The sequence below is a fragment of the Lepidochelys olivacea genome (genome assembly GCF_965140295.1).
Source record: "Lepidochelys olivacea isolate rLepOli2 genome assembly, chromosome: 9".
NCBI classification, from domain to species: Eukaryota; Metazoa; Chordata; order Testudines; family Cheloniidae; genus Lepidochelys; species Lepidochelys olivacea.
This window is the reverse complement of record NC_140419.1, coordinates 34,514,839-34,528,006: the sequence shown is the minus strand read 5'-3', so window position 1 is coordinate 34,528,006 and position 13,168 is coordinate 34,514,839. Positions and strand designations below refer to the sequence as shown.

The 13,168-nt window shown below is 41.7% G+C and overlaps 1 protein-coding gene across 3 annotated transcripts in view; it reads left to right on the top strand.

Annotated features, from left to right (window-relative positions):
• The window catches only part of LOC311526589 (C-C motif chemokine 20-like), a 67,615-nt gene extending 58,409 nt beyond the window's left edge, over positions 1-9,206 (top strand). For 2 of the 3 annotated variants that reach the window (XM_084639790.1, XM_084639791.1), the window contains exons 4-8: positions 3,067-3,174; positions 7,087-7,148; positions 7,425-7,539; positions 8,410-8,487; positions 8,831-9,206. In XM_084639790.1, coding sequence (XP_084495916.1) covers positions 7,109-7,148; positions 7,425-7,539; positions 8,410-8,487; positions 8,831-8,858 — 261 coding nt within the window. In that variant the 5' untranslated portion in view covers positions 3,067-3,174; positions 7,087-7,108 and the 3' untranslated portion in view covers positions 8,859-9,206. Of the gene's footprint in view, positions 1-3,066; positions 3,175-6,678; positions 7,149-7,424; positions 7,540-8,409; positions 8,488-8,830 lie in introns of those variants that run through there. The other variant, XM_084639789.1, reaches the window with a different exon arrangement.
• Positions 9,207-13,168: the final 3,962 nt, after the last annotated feature.

Below are 13,168 nucleotides of genomic sequence, written 5' to 3'. Positions count from 1 at the left end.
AAATGAATTAGGATTACTCCAGTGTGTAACAGATTGCATGATCAACCCCTAAAATTCCTTCATTAATTGTAAATGTAAAACCTTTTATTGTGGCCTGAGAACAGTGCATCATGTGTTCGCTCAGCCTCCTCCGAAAGGAAATCTTTTTCTCTGCAGTTGCATCTATACAAAAAAGGCTGTTGGGGACACTGGGGCATGGCCACTAGGTAACTCGAGGGGATGGAAGACCACGAGTGTCAATGAAGCCCCCTCGCACTAGGTCCAGGTGTCCTTGGCCCCCCCTCCCGCCTGGAGGCACTCGCAGCAGTTATGCTGAGAATCTGCAACAATATGTTGCAGAGTCAGACTGCCTGAAACTAAGCAAGGCCAAACAGGGGAGATATGGAAAAACAATGCTGAATAAAGCAGCTTTATGTATAGTTTAACAAATAATACAGACAACCAGGGAACTAGCTGGGAACTGGATTGGCTAGCTATATGGATACTTGGGGCAGCTTGCTATGAAATAAGTATGCTAAAAAAAAAGAATGTATAAAAGCCTGTGTAACTTCCTGCTCTGTGTACAGGATTTGAGATTCAAATCTCCCTGTACCTTTTTGAAGCTTCAAATAAACTTTTCTGCTTCTCTACCCTGTTGTGATAATTGGGTGTAGCACACTGGGTAACAAACCAACTTCAGCTGTTATTTAGCCTCTTGGCACTGGGTGCCGGCAACAAGGCCATTACTCAGCATCATCCAAAACTCGTTAAAATCTCTTCTGGACTAAAGTGCAACATCTATACTGTTATATTTTGCAGGCCTGGGTGGGTTTTTCACCAGACTCAGAGTGTCAGAGATTCTGAAATCCCCCAGCAGGATATTGCATAATCTGGGGCTAAGCTGCCAGAAGTTTCACACTCAGCACTGGAAGTTTGTGTGCCTGACATGTGCAGATCATTGTCGAGTGGTGCTTCCTGAGAGCTCTGGGATGTCCGCTCAGTTCTAGGACGTCACTGATTTCATAACCTTCTCTTTTGACATAGTGAGAATTCCTCCCAACAAACAGAATTTATCCCGAAACTGCATCAAACCCATGTTGTCTCACAGTATTTCTAATGTAAATCCTATTTTAATCCTCTCTGATGTGATAACACTTTATTCTCCTTTAGAAAGGTAAGTTTAATGATTAGGTGCTCAGGTCCTATTGAAATGGGGCTATGTAAATACCGAGAGCCTAGTACCTATGGTACTAGTTTACTATAATTATTCTATTACAGCGCCAGAACTAAATTATCCAACACCTGACATGAGAGAGTTCTTGAGAAAAGGGCTGGGGAATTTCAGACCTGAAACCTGCTCCAGATTTCATCGTCATCATGTTTATAATTAACTCACTTTATTTGGCCTTTGTGCAATAAAGCAATCATAAACAGGCCACTTGGAAATTACAGTAGGAAACTCCCCTTTCTGCTTCCCTTCTTCCTGGTCTACTATACACCTTGCAAAAGAGTTTTATTTGCAGCAGCTCAGGGTGTGGAAGTGTGCAATAGAAACAAGCATACTACAGGAGGTCAGGCAAGCTGCTGCAGCCAAATCAGCTTGTCAGCAGGTTTTTAATCTTTATTTAGCATATAGATCAAGTTATCACAACTGTGTATAATCAAGGGAGGTCATTAATAGATACTACAAGTGCATAGTAACTCCAAAGAGCCTTTGTAGAGGTACATAGCTACACACTGTCAAACAAACTGATAGACATCATTAATACTCTCCTCCATCTCTCTCCTAAGAAGCTAACGTAATGCATGAAGCCTCAGATCTGGATGACTTTTGTCTTGGGATTCTATAACAAGGCAAAGCAGTCAAGTATACTGCCCATGTTTTCAGAGGGACCTCAAACTGCTCTCTAAAATCACAAGTTCACTTATGTTTTTGCAAGTGCCATTCTTCATGGGCCCAAATGTAGATTTGCCTACAGAAACTGCATTTGTGTGTGCAAATAGAGTAGTTACAGGTCTATCTAATTTGCCTATGCGAGCAAAAATTTGTACATGAAAAATTACAGCCACAATTTCAGAAGCTGCTTTGGGAAGTTTGGTGTTTAAAAATATAGTTTGTCTTACAGACATTGGAGGAATCAGTGGTGGTGTTTCTGATAGATCAGTTTTTACCTGTCTTACACAAAAGCAAGCATGCATGTGTGAGAGTTAGAAATTTGGGATGTTGGGTTTTCTTTCACCATGTCATTTTCTGTAGTAAAAACTGAATTCTTGTCCAGGATTAAAGAGGGATGTGGATCACGTGGGAATAGTGTTCTGGGAATCAAGGAATATTTCCAGCATTGGGAAGACAGGAGGGGATTGTGAATTGTTCTGGGCAAGAGTCCCAAACTTGCTCATCTCCCAACCGCCACAATCATCCTCTGTTGTACCCCACTATTTACTTTAAAGTTGTTTACCCAACTGGAAATGACTACTTCTCTCTAATGCATTTTCCCTCTTCTTAGAGTTCGAACTGAGTTGGTATAGGACATTAGCACTTATCGCCTGCATGTATTGGCTCTTCATTTTGACTCTGCATGGTGGAGAGGTGTTGTTGCAGAGGGTCTGGGGATCTGTCCCATTCACCAACCCTCCTATTAGTCACTGGAACAAAAGAGAGAGGAAAGTTCAAGGGGGGGAAGAAGACCCTGCAGAGTTGCAGACTGTTAATCTGGTATACCTTGGGGCAATAGCAAGGAAAATCAGAGTTTGGTAGGGTCTGTGTGGGAAGAGAGAGAAAATGTGGAGCGAGGAAAGGGGAGAGACTATTAGGGAGGGAAAGTGGGGAGAGGCAGATGAAGGAATTAAGGAAAGGGGAGAATGAGATGAGGGGGAGAGAAAGAGAATAGGAGACCAAAAAGGTAAAGAGAAAAATTATAAAGAGAGAAGACAGAATAACAGGGAAAAAAATATTGCAGAAACGAGAGAACAGAAGAAAATTATTAAGAAAGCAAGGGGAGGGGAGGAATATAAAGAGTACAAGAACACACACAACTTGAAGGATATAAAATGTCTTCTATTAATATTTTCTCATGTTTCTGCTAGAAAACAGACAAAAAGAGCAAGGGTAGGTTGAGGTGGCGGAATCCAGTTTAAACCTGTGACGGAACCATGACGAAGGTGTTGGAGAGAAGGGAGAACTTTGGGTTTGAGGTGAGAATGTGTGTGGGAAGGGTGAGGGGCTGAAAAGGGGAGAAGAGGGTCTTTTCATACAAGTATTTCTTCCACAGTTCAACACCACTTCCTCTTTTTGATAAATTTCTGTTTGCATTGTTGAACTTGCAAACCTCAGATAGAGCCAGATCTGTCACAGAACAGTACCTTGACATGCTATTTACCTTGGCCTGCAGCTTCAATTCCCTTTTGTGTTGTTTCCAACATCCCCGACATTTTGCAAATAAGTCACTGAAGTCATTATAAATACCCTGCACACAAGTGTACACGTTCAAAGGGTCATTTATCCTATTTGTGAGTCGCTGTACTTCGTTAATCTAAAGTGTTAGGTTAAACAAGTGCCATATTGAAAAAAAAATACATTACCAGGAAAGAGAATATTCCCCAGTGATAAATCTGATGGGTTGCTTAGTAGGCTTTGTTAGGAAATGTTTTAATTGTTATTTACTATGTACTGTTGATTTGCATGGCTCTAATAGATGAGTAAGAAGATAAGGTACCTGATAAAATAAGGTGCTTAGGAAATGCCTAAAATAACCGAAGACTTCACTTTTCTATAATGAAAACTAGAATGAAATGGAGTTAGGGGATGAGGATTGCTAGTTCAATACCTAATGTTCAAAGTCTTTTCTAATAGTAGTGAACTTCTTGAACAAAGCAAAGATAGAATGGCTTATTCTGTTTCATCTGATATTTATATAATGCCATCAATCCCAAAGTACTTTAAAAATGATCAACCTGATTTTCAGCTGTCATCTATACAGCACTATTGAAACCCAGCTCTGGGCTTCCATGCACCACATTTGGGAGAGTGGGGAATTTTGGCCAAGGATGCTGGAGCAAACACTACTATGTGTTCTTATTGAAGTTGGGCAGGCCCTTCCATATCTAATAGTTAACTTAATGGAACTCAAGATTTCTATTTCAAAAGGATATGTTGAATCTGCCTTACTAGGATATGAATCTGTTATTCCAGGTACTCTAGATATTTTCAGCCTGAGTTTTAGACCACTAAGCCATCCCCACCAGCATAAATAGTTGCATTTAGGATGCAGATTTTGGATTAAAGGTTGAAACATGATTTGCTTCCACACCCAGTTTGTATATTGCTAACACTTGTTTGGTATAGTTATATGTGCTTTTTTGTGTGGTCAGTCTAGACTCACAAGTTTTGTGCATTTGTTTCTTGTGCTAAAGTAGAATGAAGGTGCAAAGCTCATTAAGAAGCACATGGGTGTTAGTGTTCTAAGTCTTTAGGCTGCATGGAATGCTCCAAATAGAATTTCCTTTCCTTTGATTAATTGGCCCTAGAGAGGTGGCTTGGGAGAGATCTGATTAGTGACTAACAGTAAAACAAAAAACAAATAAAAACCCTAGCAGATTCTTACAGAAAAGTGTGTGCAAATTTCATGGAACCTGTGTGACTACCATTAAAAAAAGAGATCTGCAGAATCCTATGAAACCAGGGATGAAAATAAGTTAGAGGACTTGCCAGTATGCCAGAGTCCTGAGCAGGGGGCGTGGCCTCAACCGGAAGATGCGTGGCCTCAAACGGAAGAGACAGGGCCTTATATCCCCGGGCCTTTTAAATCTTGATTTAATGAGCCCAGGGCTCCAGCTACGGTAGTGGCGGCTGGGAGCCCCGAGCCCTATAAATCACCCCCGAGCTACCAGCTGCAGAGGCGGCTGGGAGCCCCGGGACTCGGGGGCAATTTAAAGGGCCCAGGGCTTTAAATCCCTGCCTGAGCCCTGCTGCCCGGGCCCTGGGGTAGCAGCGGCCAGGCTCCGTTGGGGATTTAAAGGGCCCCAGGGCTCCAGCCGCCGCTACCATCCTGGCCCTTTAAATCCCCTCCGGAGCCCCGCCACCGCTACCCTAGGGCTTTAAATTGCCATCTGGGAAAGCTGGTCCCGGTACGGTGCACCGGCTCTTGCCAGTACGCCATACTGGGGCGTACCGGCTTACTTTCACTTCTGTATGAAACCCAGCAAACTTTGTTGCACATACATGCTCTTTGTCAATACCTGCCATTATCCTAATCTTGAATACAGGATTGTTTGGCTGTTCACAGATAGGTGGCATATTTAGGTCCCTTCATGGTTATTAGCCAGGTGGTCAGGGATGCAACCTCATGCTCTGGGTGTCCCTAGCCTCTGATTGCCATAAGCTGGGAGTGGATGACAGGGTATGGATTACTCAATTGCCTGTTCTGTTCATTCCCTCCGAAGCCACTGTCGGAAGACAGGATACTGGGCTAGTTGGACCATTGGTCTGACCTGGTATGGCTGTTCTTATGTTAAACAATCCAATCTTCCTAAAGATTTGGTCAGTGTTACTAGCTGGATTTATATCCTCTCAAGTGCAGTGCCCAAGTTGCAGTTTTAGTAAAACTGCATCATAGTGTTGGTTAGTGCTGATTGTCTGTCACTCTGATATAACATCCCATGGAGGGAGCATTTTCAGCAGGAGCAGTAATACTGTTTTATTGTCATCGCACTTGACTGAGCCCCATAAAGCACTTATGTTTCAGAGATCACCATAGCCGTGATCCCTTTGCCTGGCATACCGCTTTGCTGACTGCTACACGTGAAGATCTCCACGCACATTGCAAAGCTACCATAATGCAATCTAAGATCTGCTCCTGCTATGGATGGTAATAGTATTGGCCCAATGAAGGAGAAAGCATTCACATTAGGAATGAGCAGGCATTTTAAAAAGAAAAATGGAAGATTTAAAAAATATTCTGGAGGGGGTGCAGCTTTTCAGATTTAAAAAAATAATGTTAATTTAATGCTCGTGGAAGGTGGTGGACTGATGGCCCTGGAAACTGGAAGGACTGTATCGAATGAACAGGATGAGTATGCAAGTTTCCTTGAATGTTACTATGTGCCTGCCAAAATCCCTTACCTTTAACTTGGAGAGAGCATCTCTTCAGGTAACATTGTAGTCTAGTCTGCATGCCAGTACAGTGTTCTCTGCTGCTGAACATTTCAGCTGTGGTGGGATACCACTGAGGTGAACACCTAGTGATTGGGAAATGGATGGAGACCACAAAATTAATGTAACATGTCATTTGGCAACGTAATAACTTTCAGTAATAACTCACTTGTATTGGATTTATTTTGTATTGTTGACCTAGACACTCTGTAGGACACTCTCCAAATGCTGTTCAGGTTTTATTTGTCCCATGTAGATATTCAGGAGCCATTGAAATATATAGTGTGATTAGATATGGAAAGGTTGTCGGACACAATTATTATTTATTGAGCTCCAGACATAAATGAAGACATAACGCACAAGTTGCTTTCAATCTAAATCTGATGCAGCTAGAACAGTGATTAGACAGACAATAAACTGGCAGAAGATAAAGGCAGTGCTGTAAGGCAAAACAGAACTCTAAACAGAGCCAGACCCTCTTAGCCTTTTCAAAAATTAGGTTTATTAAATTAGAACTCTGCAAACAAAGACACAGCTCCTATCTGCAACAGACTTTCTCATTTTCCTCATCTTGCAACCCAGTCTCACCCCCACAAAGTACTCATGTGCTTCACCCACAGAACTATGTATTTCCTTTATTTTTTTTTTTTTGGCCTGAATTTTCTTTCTAACCTAGTTAGAGAAAAAAACCCCAAAGAGGTCTACTGCCTATGACAACAGCATGGGTCAGGTTAACTTTTAAAAGTGGCTGCCACAATGGAACTGCTGAGGGGAAAACCCCATGCTGAAAAATGGAACACACCCAACGGTGAATTCCCTGAGGTCTCCAGCTGGCATTATAAGCAGGTTGTCTGAAGCCAAAGTCAGCAGATCAGAGCAGCCGGTTTTCTGATACTTTTTAAGTGTAGACTATAGTAAAACCTTACTGAACTGAAAATGACCAACTTTATCAGCAGAAGCTTGATCCTGGCTTCTTTGATGGGGCTGCTGCTGTTGTACCTGTCTGGCACTTCTGAAGGTGAGTGTTCTTTGATTTTTTCATTCATCTGATTTGATTTCATTGGCTCAGAATATTGCTCTGGAGCATGTCAAGCAAACTGAGGTGTGCCTGTAGGATGGTAGGAGGTCTCCCAGAGACTTAAACTATATGGTGGTCAGGACTTTCCTTCCAATTCTAGTGGAGTTCAATGTTCAGGGATTTGTCAATGTTGTATCCTGGGCGGGATTAAATTATTGTCCTAATTTTATTTTCCTCATTCCTAAATAAGTATTCCCTTCCCTCCCTCCATTTCAGCACAAAACAACCAAGATTGCTGCCTCTCTTACTCCACAATACGGCTGCCTCGAGGAGTCATAAAGGGCTACACAGAACAGCTATCCAGTGAAGTCTGCGACATCAGTGCTATCATGTAAGTTACCAATCAGAAGAAATTCAGTCACACCATCAGTACTTTCACTGCCAGGCAAGAATTAGCCTTTGGACTTTTGTGTGATGAAAGCAGAAATGGTTTGATCACCATAAATAAACTGTCTTTATCTTTTTCAAAAGGAAAACTGTCCTATAAAGTTCACTTAATATACAAACACTGTTAGTACATTATAAAACCTAACTATTAGGAAGGGAGCATTAACTCACATTCTTACAGGTTGCCGGTACAAAATAAATATGAACCTGCCTGTTTAGGAATCTAAGAAATGCCACATGGGATCAGACTAGTGGGTCCATTTAATCCAGATTGATTTAGCCTCCAACAATGGCTTCAAAAGAACATTTAACACCTCTCCCCTCCATCCCATCCCATAAGGGACACTTAAGCAATGCTCTTCTTGTGGGAAAAGTTTCTTCCCAACTCAAAATAGTTAGTAGATCTCTTACATCCTGAAACATGAGGGTTGAGATCCCTCCTATTTTTTATACCATCTAGTTTAATTGTAGCTCTTCCCACAATTCTGAGAAATATCTAATTGTTGTTTGTATTTAGCAAAGTTGTTTGCCTCAATATCTGGTACCAATAAGTTCAACATAATTGTGCACTATGTTTAAAAACATAGAAATCAATTTTCATCAGTTTTAATAATTTCCTTTTAATTTAATTGGATGTCTCCTTGTACCCATATGAGTGAGGATGAAAAGGAACACCTAATTGGCCTCCTCTATGAAACCTGCTGCTGCTTTGTATGGAGCAGCCATAGAATATGTTTCTATTCTGCTCACTGTAGCCCTAAGGGATTTAATAGAAGGAAGTTACTATAATTGTTTACCATACCTTTCCTTCTAGTTTTCATACAAAGAATGGAATGAAAGCTTGTGCAAATCCAGAAGACCGCTGGGTGAAGAGGCATCTTCTTTGGCTGAGGTAGGAATAGTTTAAAACCTATTAACCTGGTCAAAACAGAATTTGTCTGAGTATCCACTGGCAGTAACAGAGCTATATTCTTGCTGGCACTGAGGGGACCAGCATGTAGAATACATTTTTGAAAATGTGTGAATCTCACTTCCCTCCCTTCTCCTGCTGGACCTGGTTGAAAAACTTTTAAGCCCTCCTAGTGCATAGAAGTTTCATATACTGGCCTCTCCCACCTGATACCCTGTTATTGACTGATAGCAAGAGCTGTACCAGGGGAAGAGAAATCCAAAATTCACACCATGACTGAAGTGGTCCCCAATGCTTATTCATGTGTTCTTGTTGTTTTTCATAGTCATAAACTCAAGAAGATGTCACTGTAATGTGGCTTTTGAAATGGAACTAGACACAGAGGCGGCTGCAGAACCTAAATTAGGTTGGAATCATCTCTTTGTACACGATGTGTGCTTACTGACCATTATTCCTGACTTCTTTGGAACCACTGAACTACTGAAGTTGATTCATATTGCATCATTTGTTTGCTTGACTTAAGCATTTTGTCAAAGTTGCTTTTTTCTTTGCTTATATACAATATTTGATTACTGTGTGAAGAAGAAAACTGTTTTAAACTATTGTAGAAAATATGTGCCCTGTTGGGTTCAGAGCATTTGGATGTCATTTGTGCTATTTAGCATAAGTAAAATAGATAATTTATTCTATTTATTGTTACATCATAGGCATTTTTTGTGCCAAAAGCTGTTCCCTTTTAATTCTAAGTAATGTGATCAAGAACAAATGGATTAAATATTTTGGACTATTGTAAAAACATGTGCTTGAGAGAAAGTGGAGTCTGTGGAAACTTTAAAAATTACATTAAAAATCCAAAATGAGACTTGTTTTATTGGCAATTTATTGTATACCATGGATATCAAAAGCCCTTGTGTTCCAGAACATCCAGGCCAGACCATTCTTTATCTGTCCTACATCTGTAAATGACATTGGATGCCTCTTTTGTTTCACTCTACATTTGCATTAGGAAAGTTGTAGACATCACGGTGTATATGAACCCTCCCTCTCTCCCCCCGGCAGAAAAAAAGCAGCTATCTACTGCATATTAGTTCCACGTGACAAGCTGTTCTTGGTCTGATCTTGCCTTTGTCAAACTGACAGAGTTCCTCTGCCAGTCCCTAAATATATTTAGGAGGGGAAAAAAAACACCTCAGGGATGGAGGCTACCATTGATCTTTGCTTCTTGATAATGTAATGGGGATGCTGCCACGCCCCCTGAGGAGGCTTTGAAAACCAAACCAGCCAAACATCAAAAAGCATATGTAACTAGTCGCCTTTTTAGTCCAAGCAGCAGCTCTTCAGAGCTGGCTCTCTGGGAGGTACCAGGCTTCAATCCACCAAAGACATAAGCACATGTGTAACTTTATGCACAGGAGCAGTCCTACTGGCCTCTTCCTGCTCCCTCCTGCCTGGCTTTCTGCTATAGTTTTAAAAAAAGCAGTGCACATATCTTCACAGGACAGTCTCATGGCTTGTTTGCTGGTTAGGGGTGGGTGGCAAGACCTATTCCTCAGTGGATTGACCAGGAAGCAGTCCCTGTAAAGAGCACTTTGCAGATATTTCCTCTCGTTTAGCTCACTCCACAGGTTTGCTGTGCTGCAGTGGGTTATCGGGCCCTGTGCTATAAACTGCTTACAGGACAAGACCCATGTACCATTCTAGGGCTTGGGCAAGGGCACCAGTTACTAAATGAGTATTAAGCCTGTTATATGTTGACACAAGCCATGTTCAATGATTTATTAGTTTATTTTGAGATATAATAATTATAAGCACCTTTCTTGGGCACTGAGCAGAGTCAGAATAATTAAAATATAGTTGCCATTAGTTAGAGCGCATCATGCCGCTAACTTGTTAAAAGGCTGAGTAAGAATGGTTATGTAGACAAAGCCTATAGGACTGTAACAGTCTTTGACAGGAGCCTCAGTTGAAACTTCAGTGGTGGTGGGATAATTCTTCCCAAGGTGTGGAAACTTTTTGCTTTCAGGGGCAAACCCTGTTGATATCAGTAGCAAATTCCCATTGAACTCAGTGGGATCACAAGTTACTGGGGCGAGTTGCAGGAGTTGCTGGGTGAATTGTTTGGCCTGCTTTATTCAGAGATCTCCTGTATTTCAGTCTTCTTAGAAACTAGAAAAGATTATCACAATGGTCCCTTCTGGCTATAAATGAGTCTGTGACCATGATCTGGTCCTAACTTACTACTGTTAAGAAACCTATCTTCACTGGTGACTTTGAATTTTTGGTTTACTTAAAGATACTTTGGTTTTTTCTTCATTATATTTCTAGTTCCTGTTTTTAATTAAGTCTTATCTGAAGTCTCTCTGTCTAGACTTTTCCTTTCTAACAGTTTCCTTTGGTTAATTTAACCATTATTTCATTTCCACATCTCTCTTTATGTCCTCTGCTTCCTCCCCTGAATGCTAATCTTATGTCTTAGTCCTGCGTCATCTGTTCACTCTTGGCCACCAAAATAGCACCACATTCCCTCTCCCTGAATGTCAGTCTTCTGACGAAATATCACCTCAGAGATTCCTTTATTTCAGGAGTTCTCAAACTGGGGGTTGGGACCCTTCAGGGGGTCACAAGGTTATTACATGGGGAGTCGCGAGCCGTCAACCTCCACCCCAACCCCGCTTTGCCTCCAGCATTTATAATGGTGTTAAATATATAAAAGTGTTTTTAATTTATAAGGGGGCAGGGGTCACACTCAGAGGCTTGCTATGTGAAAGGGGTCACCAATAAAAAAGTTTGAGAACCACTGCTTTATTTAAACCACCAAAAGCAGCTGGTGGCAGTTTGACACTTCTCCTCCAAGTCTCTTATTGATCATTGCCCTTTGTTTAAGGCTCTTTACCCAGATTTCAGTTCCCATTACAATGGCTTTGTCCAAGCCTATTTGAATGACATTTTCAGCTATAATTTTATGGGGTTCTATGTTCAAAGTTCTACTGAAATCCGAATATGTCACTGTATGTACTTGTTACTGTTTTCTTTTACTCTGTTTTTAAATGGCTCCCAAGTATAGGCTGGATACATTTTTACCCCCAAAATTTATTGTCTGTGATTCTATAGGAGATGGGATACAAGAAAGGGAACTGAGATCCTTGGTTTTCCCTTCACAGCAAGGTACCAATGAGACAAGGGCTATTACTGCTTTTAGTGAACATCCTCATGATGATTTTATTATTTATTTTAGTCTATAGAGGTTCTTATAGTGCCCTCATCACTAGAGTAGTGTATTAAACATTGTAACTAACATCTGTCATGGGTAGTTTTGTTCTCTGTCTCCTCTCCTCCCCGATGGAGAATTGAGAGGCAGAGAGAGGCTGCATTAAATAGCATTTTGGAGGCCATCCCAATGTAGGAGTTAAATGTAATTTTGGTAACTCTGGTTCAGGAATTATGAGGAGTGAGTTATTTTACATTGGTTTCAGGACAGGGACAGCATCTTCCTGTGTGTGTGTACAGCACCTTTTAGTACAATGGGACCTCACTGTTGACCGGGGTCTTTGAATACTATGGTAGCTGTACAAATAATAAGCAACAGAAGCTGTGTGTGCTGAGCACCTCTAAGAAAATAAACCATTTAGTTGCCTACATATGGAGTTAGGTGCATAACTTTAGGCACCTCAGCTGCAGCCAAATGCTGCTTGGTGGCAGTGAGGAAGGAGCCCAATGGGTGGCCATTGTGGTGGTCATCATCCTGGCCCCATCTCTGGAATAAAGTAAAGTTGGGTTGCTTTGATTTATGCTGGCTGCCTACGGTCCAAGTAGCTGGAGATTGGCAGCTCTATGTGGGGGTAATCCTCAAGGAGTTGCTTAAACTGGTTTTAGGGCTGTTTTTTTCCATTGGAGCTAAAAGCTCCCAGTGGGTTAATCCCACCTCCCTCTGTTTCAGGTTGTACCCTAACTAGCCACATTTACCCTCAGAGGTCTGTTAAGATGGACACTCCCTGCAGAATTTCAACCCTTGCTAATGTGGGGGTAAGACAAAAAGGAGAACATGCCAACAGTGATACCTGAAGCTTTAGAGGAAGACACAGTTTCTGGCCCAAGCAGCTTAGATACAAGGAAGGGACCCAGAACAAAGTGACACAGATGTGTCTGGGGAGGGCTCATGTGAGAAGTATATTTTGAGAGTATTTAAATGAAGAGGGGGAGAATATTTGGTGCTTGAGAACAGAGTTTCAAATATAAGGAGTGACCTGGATGAAGGCACAGAGGCCAGCATGGAGGTGGGGCAATTAGAAAGAAGGCTTGGGAGAAAGGATGGGCAGCCAGAGGGAGAACAGGAGAAATAAGAGGAGCAATGTTGGTGGGGGAGATTTGCACAGGGCCTTGGTGGGGAGAGCACGATGCGAGAGCTTTCTGAGGAAGAGGAGTCCAGGGAAAGGCATTCAAAGCAGTGGTGACATGAGCTGAGTAGAGGTTTGTGAAAATTTAGCAAACGGAGCACTAGCTCATTTCAGTGTGGGCTCTCTGTCTCGTCTGCTGTCGCTCACGGTCCCACACCCACAAGTGCTCAGGTGCTTCACCCAAATAACCATGAACTAACAGGGTTTTTTATTTCCTTCTCGGCTGAATTTGTTTTCCATCCTGATTGGAGAAAAAAGTCCCCAGAGAG